At 35.2% G+C, this 13,030-nt stretch overlaps 1 protein-coding gene and 1 long non-coding RNA gene across 2 annotated transcripts in view; one reads left to right on the top strand and one right to left on the bottom strand.

Annotated features, from left to right (window-relative positions):
* Positions 1-511: 511 nt before the first annotated feature.
* On the top strand, positions 512-2,317 carry LOC124518832 (uncharacterized). Its single transcript, XR_006963860.1, has 2 exons — positions 512-639; positions 1,371-2,317. It is a non-coding gene; the product is annotated as an uncharacterized LOC124518832 (long non-coding RNA).
* The window catches only part of RASA1 (RAS p21 protein activator 1), a 113,885-nt gene continuing 103,039 nt past the window's right edge, over positions 2,185-13,030 (bottom strand). Inside the window, exons 20-25 of the mRNA XM_047088795.1 lie at positions 12,405-12,491; positions 10,087-10,154; positions 8,211-8,299; positions 6,779-6,856; positions 4,028-4,162; positions 2,185-2,983 (exon numbers count right to left, since the gene is read on the bottom strand). Of these exons, the coding sequence (XP_046944751.1) occupies positions 2,900-2,983; positions 4,028-4,162; positions 6,779-6,856; positions 8,211-8,299; positions 10,087-10,154; positions 12,405-12,491 (541 nt within the window). The 3' untranslated portion in view covers positions 2,185-2,899. The remainder of the gene's footprint in view (positions 2,984-4,027; positions 4,163-6,778; positions 6,857-8,210; positions 8,300-10,086; positions 10,155-12,404; positions 12,492-13,030) is intronic.

Raw genomic sequence — 13,030 nt, 5'->3', positions numbered from 1 at the left:
CCCTTTCAGGATAGCTTTATGTGAAATAAAACCTTTTCAAAGGGGCCAGAATAGCACCTGGTTTAGATAGTCTTGCCCCATCATGACTAATATCAAATTAATCTTTCTATAGTAGTGAAAGCTGTAATTTATTTGCCTGTATTGTTTAAAACAAATTACAATATGCAAACCTATTTTTTAAGGAAAAGCACAAAAGTTAAAAAAACCGAGTAGTCTGCTTTAAATGTGCTAGGGAATGTTTTTCACTCTCTACAAGCCTTTATATAAATGGTTTCTCAAATGTCACTGTGATCTACTTAGCTTTTTGTAGGTTACTACTGAACTACAAAATGCGCTTCAGCTGTCAAGTGGTAGTCAGTATTTGTTTTCCTCAGCTACCTGAAAACATTACCAAATAGGTTTCTAAAAGAGAAATCAAGTAAATATGCAGTCTTTTATTTTTTTTTAATATTTTTTTAATGTTTATTTTTGAACGAGAGACAGAGCAGGGGAGGGGCAGAAAGAGAGGGAGACACAGAATCCAAGCTTTGAGCTGTCAGCACAGAGCCTGACGCAGGGCTTGAACTTCATGAACTGCAAGATCGTGATGCAAGCCGAAGTTGGGACGTGTAACCAATTGGAAGCCACCCAGGCATCCTGGTAAATATGCAGTCTTGAATAGTTGTCTCGATAAAAATATTAAGTTGCTGTTAACCAGTAGATAGGTGTTACAGTTACTAAGAATTTTTCAAATTAAAGATGTTTAAGAAGTTTAATTTGAATTGAAGGGAGCTGATATTAAATGTAACTCCACAGACTTCTGTGCCAATTTCCTAAGGTGCAAATGGGGAAAATAATCACCTATGTTTCCTAGGATTAATTGGAATAGTGGTTGCCTATATTAAGTGTTAATAAATGTTGGATAGAAATAGTATTCAGGTATTTAACTGTGATTTTACTATTCTGTTTTATTCATAATTTGGAACCAAATTATGGATGTCTGTTGAATTTTTTCTGGAATACTGGTTGAAGGAATTCGGCAAAACTCAGCCCGTGAATCTGAATGTTATGGATACACAGCTTTTCTCAATGTCTGTGCATCCCAGGCTGCACCTTCCATTTAGAGTATATTTTAATTACATCTCAGTATTTGAGGACAGTATTTACTATATGCATATTCTTCTAATAATTTTTTATATTTTAGGTTTTTTATTTTTAGTTCCTTCTCACTTTAGAATGAGGAATGAAGTTCATTAAGTGTGATTTTATACAAGTCGAATAGAAGAAGCTTAAGTTGACCATTTTCCAGTGCATTCCAAGTTATGTAGCAGTGCTGCTAGCCTCTAGACAGCACTGCGGAGTGTTGGTAATTTACCTTGTTTGTCTTTTAGGTCAGTAAGCTTTGGCATCTGAGCAAGGTCCACATTTATATCTGCAAAGTCTCCTACCCAGCCCCATTTTAAAAGTTTTAGAGGCTTTATTTCATCATTGACCCAACTAGTTACTGCAAGTTCCACCCAACAAAGGTAAATGACGTTTCCTATTCCAGCTTAAAAGATAAACGTGGCATTAAAATGTGATCAGTGGTGGAGAACTCGATTGCCTAGTGCTAGAATTTGGACCTCTTTGCTCCATGTCCCTTCTGGTCTATCCTTCATCCTGTAACCCAAGTGGGATACTCCCGTAAAGCAGGAGTGATGGAAAAGTAAAGTAATGAAATTGACACCAAGAGAAAGGAGCACAGGGCTGTTGAACACCACTGCTCACCTGCCTCCACAGAAGGCTTTTCTGCCATGTGCTACTTTTTGTGTGCCTTCCCCCTCCTACACCATCGTAGGAGGGAAGGAATTGTTACTTGTCTTTTTCTTACTAGGCCTTGCTCTGGTACTAAATTTGAACTGCCCCTGAAGGAGAAAGAAAATAATGAAATGCTTAGCTGGATTTAGACAATTATTCAAGATATCCCTTGGTTTTATTTTAACTTAACCCTTGTGAATACTTCACAAAAATACATATACAGAAGCAAATAAAACTATACAAACTAAATATGCAGCAGATAGAACAAGTAGTCAGAAGTTCAAAGATGGAGAACTGTTTAAAAACATCAGTTTGGAAATGAATACTTTCAACAAAAGCATTCCAGGTGTTTTTAAACACAAAATAAATTGGTAATGTATACAATGGATGAATGGGGAACATGCCTTGATCAGTACAACGACCAATAATATTTATTGAGTTCAAACTATTTACTGTTGTAAACATGTAACGAAAGCATCATGAGATCTAAATACAGTCTTTGACAATTCGAACAAAATCTGTGGTATGTTTAAAAAATAAAGCTGATGAGCAATAGATCCATTCTATATATTTTCTTTCAACAGTTCCAGCAAGAGAAATAGCACAGTATTTTAAAAAAGTATACAGCAAAGATTGTTCCTATTATAATGGCAAACTCTGGAAACTGTAAATACAAATAGTCAATGAACAGTCAAACGGTCGTATTCCTAATGAGGAAGGAGTTACAGTAAGAACAGTCAGTGATCCAGTTATCCTCAATTGTCAACAGAATCCTTTTTGTCAGTTGGTTTCATAGTTCTTTTTTTGGCAATTGGATGTAGGGAAAATACATTTTCCAAGTTCAAGATACAGTCATAGCATTTTGTTGTGTGAAAGGTGATCTGTACACCAAGGCTCAGAAGTTGGTAAAGATTGATTCCGTATGTGGAAAAAGTGCAAATATCCTGCACAGATAGCTTACAAAAAGCTGCTGGCACACTCACCAGCAGAATCTTGGATTTTGTTTGCATAGCTCACACATCACTGGAATGTGGAAAAGTGTGCTATTTTTTGGCAAGAGCAAAGGAGACATTATACTGACGTGAATTACCGTGTTGGGAGTGCTGCACTTGGGCGAAGGCTGCTACCTGACATCATTAGTTTTTGTATACTGGTTTTGTTTTTGTTGAAGCAGTTCTGTTATGGCCAGGAGCTTTTTCAGTACATGCTAAATAAACAAAGAGAACAGTACAAAAATAATTAGTAAATAGGTAACAGTTTGGTCAAATTGGAGGGAACCTGGACTTGTAAAAAGCCATTATCAATTCAAAAGAATTCAAAAAATATTAACCATTCTACTCAAAAGATGAAACCGTAAAGGTTTCTATTCAGTCCTTGACTCAGTATTTTTGTACACTTTTAAAGTAAGTAAATTCATTTGTGTGGCATTCTCCTATCTACCTAGGATAGAACATCTTTCCAGAAAACATTTATTATAAATGACACATACATCTTAAACCCTGTAAGATGATGGAAGGACATTCAATTTGCAGCCTACTGAATACTTTAAGATTATGGAAGAAAACGGACTAGGCCTAAAATTTTTTAGTCAAATTGTCCAGTAAGAATTTTATTTTTAACTTAAGGCAGTCCATAATAAACTGCACCAGGTAGGGAGAAGACAGTATACATACCATGGACATGTAAGGAGGCCAGTGGCACACATCCTGCCTAAGCTTTTAATAAGCCAGAGTGTTACCTAAACTTGAGGATTTGGGGTTGAAGAAAAGTCAGAGTCCCCAAACACAATGTTTTAATCTCTTCTACAGGGTCCCTGCCAAATGAATGGCCAGGCTAGTGACAGTACTCAGGAAGAGCTTAATAGAAATGGCATCTTCCCACGCCATGCTCCAGAATCTCTGAATCTGGAGCTTGCAAGTCACTTGGCCATGCACTGCATATGTGAGAGAAACAAAGAAAACGCCACCTCACTATTGACTCCATTGTTCATTTGCCATCTTCAGAAATCACTGAAGTGTGTGAAACACATCATCGTTTGAGGTCACAGTGTGCAGTATCAAACATACATAATTTTAGCCTGGGTCCACTATTCCTTTGCCAAGATCTTGGTGGAGTTATGATTCAGATTCTTACAAATGTAACTGAGAACAGTTTTGACCATAACTCAGCAAATTCCCTCTCAGTTTTATGCTGACATTCTGCTTAAGTGTTAATCAAACATCACTGTTAGTGAAGGCTGGCAAAAACCTACCTGCTGTGCACCCCGTTCATTGCTGAGTGTTCGCAGTTCATCTGAATGGGCCACACAAATCTCATGCAGTGCTGCTAAATCACGAGACAGGTCAGTTCTAGAATGCTCTGTAGTGTCCGGAAGTTCAGGTACATTCTTTAAGAGAATCATAAAACTGCATTTACATATACAAATCTTTATAGTCACTTCTGAAAAGATCCTAATTGCTTATAGTAGACAGAATTTTTAACGTAATATTCTCTTAAACTTCTCTTAATGTTCTAAGGACTTACTGAAAAGTAACATTCAGTGCTAATTCTGATAAAACACAGAATCTGTGACCTCAGCATTTACATCAAACCTAGGTTCTGGTTTTCTACCACATAATGGCAGAATATTGTACAGTACTGTTATTCTAAATAAATGGGTTTCCTAAACCCCTTTATTAAGAGTTCTGGGTTTTATTGATCTGGTATATAGGCAAAAAAACCCCAAAAAGACAAAACAACACAGTGTAACAGCTAATCTGGATTAAATGCAACCTAAACTTAAAATGCCTCTGTTCTTGCAAACTAAACTTCATTATTCAGCCGGTATATTTTGTTTGACTTTATCAGTATATATAAGAGTTACACTGTGAAAGTGTGATGAGAACATGTCAGGCCTGTAATTACCTGTGGACTATGCCCAAAACATTTGGTTATGTGTGGAAATGATCACTGTTAATTATGATATCTTCAGGTAACGTTCATTAAATATTTAGTGCTAATAAAGTACTAAGTTAATCAATGTTAGTTTCAGCCTGAGAATAAACTTTAACATGGGCTCAGCCTGCTGGTAGTTTTGAATAAATCCACTCCTCTCCCTAATGGTGATAATACTTGTTAATTAACTCAGTTATTCATTTATTCATGCAGTGAATGAAGGATTACAGAAATGAAAGACTGTAAGTGCCTAGGTCACTCAGTTAAGTGTCTGACTCTTGATCTCAGCTCACGTCATGATCTCATGGTCTGTGGGTTCAAGCCCCATATTGGGCTCTGCCCTGGCAGTGCACAGCCTGCTTGGGATTCTCTCTATGCCTCTCCCCTGCCTGCCCTCTTGTTCCCTCTCTCTCTTAAAAAAAACCAAAAAGCAAAACAAAAAAAAACTACAGTATTTGCCTTCAGGGAGCTTGCAGTCTCTGTAGAAGATACGTAAACGAATCACAGCAACACAGAGATATCAAAGATGTGCAGAGGACTCCTGGGAAGCAGAACAAAAGGTATTTGATTCAGGTTTAGTGCTCATCAAAGCCCTTCTGAAGGAGATACTTCAGGTGAGTGCTGAAAGATGAATTTGATTTTTGCAGGTGGTAAAGGAATACAAGAGCGTGAGGAGACAGAGTATTGGGAATTTGAAGCACTTTGAAAGGACACAATTTGAGACCTAACCAGGAAAATGATGAGGAAGCGGGAATGTTGACACTTGTGGAGTATTAATGGAGTCCTAGCCATTAATCTCAAGAATCTAAAAACTAGAAATATATCTTAAAGCTGGCTGGTATTAAATACTGGACAGTTTGATTTTTGTTTTTTTGAGAGTGTGTGTGAGCAGGGGAGGGGCAGAGAGAGAATCCAAAGCAGGCTGTCAGCAGAGCCTTGACGTGGGGCTCAAACCCCCAAACCACAGGATCATGATCTGAGCCAAAGTTGGATGCTTAACTGACAAGTCACCGACGCGCCCCTTGACAGTTTTCAATTTTTTCAATCCTTGACCAGCTGTGTTTTTTTGATAATCAGAAATACTGGTATCTGCAAAACTTCCCTGAGTTCATATATAAGAAAGATGGACATTTGGCATTGGCCCCTGTATTTCTCAATTTTATCCTAAGTATAAAGTTACGCTGTAAATAACTTTTTACACTTGTTTTTATCCCTGAGGTTGCAAACTCAGTGCTGGTTGCTTTCATTGCATACTGGTGTGGCTGTGTTTTTAACTGAATTTGAATACCTTAAGGCAGGACATGGGTACCTCAGTCTCCTACCATAGCATTCCCTAATGTCATACACCTGGCTAAAGTGATCACCTTTTTCATAAACCTGTTTTTTTATATACGAACTGGATCACTAATGTATTTTAGTTTTTAATTGATTCAATGTCTGAAAATCTACAATCAAGAATATTCAACTTTACTAAGAAATACAGGATCTTATAAATTGTGTGTATATATGTATACATACTATTTGTATATAATTTATATGTATACAATTACATATATACACATAAAATACATATATATAATATATAAATTCCCTGTTTTATCATTACAGTTTATTTATAAAGGCCCAATTAAGACATAGGTAGTACCACTAAGTGAAGTGTGACACTAAATCCATGTATTTTATTCTAGAAAAGCCTCAAGAACACTCATTCCAGTCTATTTAACCTGGTCAGATCTGAATCATCGATCTTATTTCAAATGCCATACACTAGCAGTTAAGTAAATACAACAACAGATTATCACAGTAAGGAGATTGAACAGCTAAAAGATAATGAACGTCAAGACAGAAATAAACATAAGTACTACAAAAGCCATAGTGAATACTTGGCATAAAACATTTAGTGTAGGAACAAATGGTTAAAATGAAATAATTTGGGAAAGCAGACAAAAATAGGCAGCTTTTTGTTTTGTTTTTTCCCAGATGGAAAATCTAAGCTATTGCTTAAATACATTAACTCTCAGCTATATTAACTATAGGTCTTAAAGTACTTCAAAAGTTACACACATACCCCAAGTTCATCTAAAAACATGATCATACGATGTTTGTTACTTTTGATAAATGGATTGACACCTTCCATATAGGGCTCCTAAAAACATAAAAACAAAAACCTTACAATTTATAGATCAAAAACAAACACTGATCGATAACCACCATATATGTAGCAAGAATTCTTACAATCTAATTATGCCCATCAATAGCAATACATGTTCACAAGAATTAATTTAACCATACAAATTTGTCTTCTAATAAAAGCAAATAACTGAGGAACTGGAATCTTTTTAATGAAAGAAATTCTAGATGAAAAGAAAACACTGAGCAATGACCAATAACTTTTGACTTCCCGAAAACTTGACTGATAGCCTAGTTTTGACCAGAAGCCTTACTGATAACATAGTTGGTTAACACATATTTTATGTTACATATATTCTCTTCTGTATTATTACAATAAAGCTAAAGAAAATACTAAAATCTTAAAATATATTTACCGTACTGTAATAGCCATAAGTGGACCTGTACAGTTTGAACCTGTTGTCAAGGGTCAACTAATTCAGATAGAATTACTGAGAAACTATTATTTGCCAACTGCCAAGATAAACATGAGCCAAACCCAGAGGTTAGAATGTAGCAGACTACAGATAATTAAAATGCAGTGCACTCAAGACTGCAACAGGAATATATACTACTCACAACCTGCTTCAGGATTCAGATAAATTCAAATGCTAAACCATACTACAAATTGCTCTCCATACTAAAATCTTAAGCCTGTTTAAAAACGTGCTATGTTGTAAAACAAAAAAGGCTTAACACAAACTCTTTTAAAATCAATAATAAATGGTAAGGAACTCTAGTCAATTCCAAAGAAACAGACATGAAAAGTAAAAGTACCATTATGGTTAGCAAAAATTAAAAACAATTAATAGTCACTGACTTTTGGCAAGGATCTGAAGAACAAAAAGTCCTACCTAAGAATTTTACTCCAGAGTTAAAGGAAGTAACTGGACAATTTTGAAAGTATGTATGGATACTTGTTATAGCAGTATTTATAACAGTGACAAGTTGGAAGCCATCTAAATAATGAGTACAGGAGTATTTAACACCTACATGACAACATAATCATTAAAAATAATAAAATAGTTGTACAGCAAGAAGTTTGTTAAATACTGACAAAATCAGGCATCATGGTATGATCACCACTAAATATTAACAATGCTTAGGAAGTGGGATCATAGATGGATGTTTTAAAAACTCGTCTTGAGTTATTTACAGTAAATGTTTATTATGAATTAATGAGATGGATTAAGGTATGTTTAAAAATATACTTAGATTTTCTTTATAAAATAGCCACTATTGAAAATCTACCTAAACTGTCCATATTTCATGGTTTTATTATGTCAAAATTTCATTTGTAAGTGGCATTTTAAAGTATCAAAAGGTTTTACCTTAGCTCCAAATTCCACAAGATTTGCTAAGTTCTGCACAGATTTAGCCACTAATATCAGTGTTCTTGCAGCAATAGGAGACGGGGAATCTATGAGAGAGAATTGGGCACAGGTAATGACACTGACTCCAAAGGCATTTTCAGGTAAAGCATTATAAATTTAGCACTTTAGTATTTCTTTACTGGGGGCCCCTGGGTGGCTTGGTTGGTTAAGCGGCTGACCCTTGATTTCAGCTCAGGTCATGAATGATCTCATGGTTCATGGGTTCGAGCCTCATGTCAGGCTCTGCGCTGACAGTGCAGAGCCTGTTTGGGATTTTCTCTCTCCTTCTCTCTCTACCCCTCCCCTGCTGGTGTACTCTGTTTCTTTCTCAAATAAACATTAAAAATAAAATTTATTTATTGTTAAAAATACTAACACTCTTCCATTTAGAGCTCAATCTTTTTTGGGAATTACATGACCTGTATAAATCAAAAAACAAGTTAAAGGGGGTAAAGTTAAATAAACTGATCAATATTTATAGTTTGTGAAAAGGTTGGTGCTACAAGACTCAGCAGTTCTCAACTGGTTGGTATTTCAGAAGACCTCAAAGCCTGCTTTATCTTTATCGCTAAAGAAGGGTCATTCCACAAACCCTTCATGACAATTTGCAAAACTAATTTCAACCCACTCACGTTAGCAATTTGCAGTCTGTGCACTTCCCTACTCCCAATCTTCCAGTGACTACAAAATCACTTTAAAGCTCAATAACAAAGATAACATCTGGGACTTCTGCTTTATTTTAAGAAGAGAAAAAAAAAAAAAAAAAACTTAGAATAGTATGGAATAAACTATGAAGATTAGTCAGGAGACCTTTCCCTATAGGATGTACATAGTAGGCTACAAATGAAAACTGTAGCTATTACATATAATCCCTGAAACATAACAATTACTTAACAGTAAAAATGAATAGCTAAGTCTATTTGTCTAATTTTAGATTGTACTTTTAATCTTAAGCTGAACTATAAATAAGTAGTGCCTGGTGGCTAGGAGGCCAACATTCATATAAACCAGTCTCTCCAAAATCTAAACTCTAATTCTTAATAGAACCAGAGATTTAACCATTTGAGTAGCAACAGAAGATAATGACAGACATCTGGTGACTATAATAAGGTAAAAATTAAGATTTAGTCCAAAATATGTTTAAATACAACTTTGAGCTTCTAATTATCAAAATAAAAACGGTTCAGGTTCGTTCTGTTCCTAATGGCTCATTATTACATTTGGAGTCACAGGGATCACTGTTCCCCTTTCTTCCAAAGAAGCCTACGGCATCTGGAAGTCCTTCCATAATAGATACATGGGAAATAAGCAAACCCAAATCTGCTTTGTTGGGAGTTTAAACTGGCCAATTAAAACCTCTCCTCTCTACAGGGCCACAAGTATTCACAGAGCACTACTGAACCTGTAGCTATCATTTTAATGTGACCTGAAAATACAACTTGCAGTAGTAGTGAGAGAGTCTAGTGTGGACTAAAAGCACAAGGAAAGCTCTTCCCAACCTGAAAAAGCCAAGTTGCAGATTGGAAAAAGTCATCATAATGTGAGTTTCAGACACAGGTAGGGATGGGGAAAGAGTGACACGTGTCTAGTCACGCCACCTCAGGCTTCAGATATTAGATAGAAAAGGTAAGTAAAAGTAGAGAGGGTAAATAGCAAAAGGAAGGAAGAAGAAAAGGGCACTTTGGAATGTTTATGTCAAGTTTTAGAACTTGATAATAAAAAATCAGATGTCAAAGATAAAATGAGATACAAGGTAAAAAAATAAAATCAGATGTCAAAGATATAATTTTATTCTAATTTTTTTAATTTTAAAATTTTATCAAAAGCTGATTACCTGAGATGATATTAAACATCCGTGGATTCAGGATGGCAGGACAGATAAGTCGAAGAAAAACAAAACCACTGAATGGGAGGGAAATTTTCTTTTTTAGAAAACTATATATGTTACATAAAAATAATAAACAAAAGTTTTAATACTTGTAGAACCATGAACTATGAATTAATATAAGGAAGCCCAAACATAGCTTCAAGAAAATAATAAGCTAAAGTATCTTACTTTCAGAACATGTATCTCTGCCTCTTAAACTAGTTGCTTTTCCCAAACTTGGAGTTTTCAGTTTATTCTGGGAAGATTTAGGTTGTATCTGTAACATTTACAGTCTTGACAACTCTTTATTTATCCCGCGCTAGTAGTGCATCTTACACTTGTTTTGAGGAAGGAGTAGTATTAGGAACACTAAGAATTTCTGAAATACTATAGGAGTACAAATAAACTTTTTTATAGATACATAGTCCTGTACGGTCCTAAAACTTATATTCTCTCATTTCTTTCATTACTTATTTAAATAGAATAGCCCTATAAAGTCGGCATAAATCAAGTTGATTATTCTGATTTTGTTAATGAATTACCAAAATAAGAGCCCACTGTAGTAGGGAAAAGTGACTTCCTGGTAAGTGAAAATGTATTCAATTTAATGTTGAAAAGCTTTTATGATAATAAAGAAAAAGACCTCACCTTCTCCATTACAGGGAGGGTAAACCAACTCCTCAGCATTTACTTTCCAACATCACAACAGTTCACTTCTTTTTGGACTCTTAGAAATGGTTGTTACTTCTCAGATAGCACTTATTGCAATTGTAATACACAATTATCAGCTCTTTAACTACCTCTTTTAAACTAATTTGTGAAGAATCTTGCATAAATTTTGCTTGAAAACATTTTAATACTTTAAGTCTTTGAATCTGAAATCTCACCTACCAACATTTAATCATGAAAGAATTTCAGTATGCAAGTCTACTTTCTGTGTATTTTTAGAGGGAATTTAACTTTAAAAAGGATACTAGGACCTACACTAGGGTCAGAAATCATCACCTTGGGCATAAGTGCCCCTTAAAAACCCTATAGTGTCAAACAATTCACATAGCAGAATTTCCTGCTGCATTTGCTTAACAATTATACTCATTTGAAACTGAGTTTACAAAAACTTTAATTTACATCATATACATAACTGTGCTGAAACATGCTTATAATTATTTTCTAATTCTCAGTCACTACTAAAGCCAAGACATACAGAATCTACAGTTCTTTAACACAGATGTCCTATCATTACTAACCAAGAGAAATTTTAACTGTAGAAAGAGTAGAAAACCTCTTTTACAAAACTCAGGCTGGAGGCAGGATTAACACACATTTTCAAAATCACCTGTATAGTATTTGTGTCTTGAGTGGTTGTCTAACTTTTTTTTAATGGGATATAAAATGACTGACAGTATATATTCTCCATAATATCTTATTATTAGACTGCTATATTCTCTGATGCTTTTGCACTGAATCTCCAGTTGTCTTCAGTGGGCTGGATGTACTTAACAAAAGCCTATAATAGCTTAGAGATTTTGACTGGATCTTAGAAGCCTGGCCTTTAGTTCTGCCTCAGCACTACATGACCTTAAGCAAACAATTTTAACCTCTTTTAGAGCTGCTTCCTTATTGGAAAAGTAAGTTAAAATAATGATAATGAAGTCCCTTTGTGTAAGATACAACATTCTGTGACTTGCCAAAGCAATTCCTCCTAATTACTGCACAGCAGGCACACAGAAACACAGCTTCACAACTAGACTGGAGATTAGGCCAGAGTCACAGACTATTATAAACCAAACAGTCAGTATCTCAAGGGTCAAATATTGCTCCTCCTTCTTAGCACCACATCAATTTGTTCCACTCCTCCCACTGTCCCCTTCCCTTCTCTTCTCTGTGCATATACGTGTATATGCCTATATGCATGTAGATATGTGTTGTGTATATGAAGAGTACTATATAAAGTTAGCTATAGGTCTTGTTGGTTACATAACTTTTAAACTCATTCTCTCTATAAGATAAAAAAAATCCCAAATAGTTAACTATGAGTGTTCAGGTTTTTAGAAAACGTATACAGTAGCTAAATATCTCTTAGTAACTTCCAAAAAAAACCCACAGTAAAGTTATAGTTTCAAAGCCTCTGAACTCAGAAAATATTCAACAGGACTCTGACATCAAATCAGAGAAAAAAGTCTTCAATACTGTTAGTTGTTAGTCTTCAAATTTTCACGGTTACCCACTTGACTATCCATGCACGCTATACATAATGATATAATGAATGAATTGATGAGCCTTACCTAACAACTCTTGTTCTCATGGTCGTATTTGTAGGCCACTTGTGCTGGACAGATTTCTGTAAACACCCATAAATATATCTCAGTGTCCTGCCAAAACAACACAATTGTCTCAATACATAGAGTGAGGCAAAATGCTGATCTCACTGCAGCCAAAAGCTTAATTTACCAAATACATGTTTTAATGCAACTTGCCTTCCCCCCACCCCAAAAGTACTCTGCTACAAGTAACAACGCATTTAGCAAGGGATAACGAAAACAAGTTGTCATCAATTCGTTCAGCTAGTTCTTTACATTTACTTTGGGAGAAATTTTACCATTTTTAGAATATTTCTGTGTTAATGAAAAAGATGAAACAAAGTACAGGAATGAGGATACAGAGGAAATACTAAGTTTAGATGCCAGGAAGACAGATTTTTGACTTAAGTTCACTCCTACCTGAGTGAGTTCACTTACACTAACAGCTGTTAAGCAGATACTAATTATCTGGTGCATATCTAACCAAGATATGTATGATCCCCTCAAATCTGAGACTATTAAGTCTCTATTCACTACCAAGTTACCGTAGAAACCAGACATAGTAGCCTATATAAAAAGGTTTTTATGTTAATGTAAATATGTCACCACAG

Source organism: Lynx rufus, unplaced genomic scaffold (assembly GCF_022079265.1).
Source record: "Lynx rufus isolate CCGP_SWC_20201006 ecotype Redwood Valley unplaced genomic scaffold, mLynRuf1.p SCAF_1, whole genome shotgun sequence".
NCBI lineage: Eukaryota > Metazoa > Chordata > Mammalia > Carnivora > Felidae > Lynx > Lynx rufus.
Note: the sequence above shows the minus strand (reverse complement) of the source record. Positions and strands in the feature narration are given on the sequence as shown.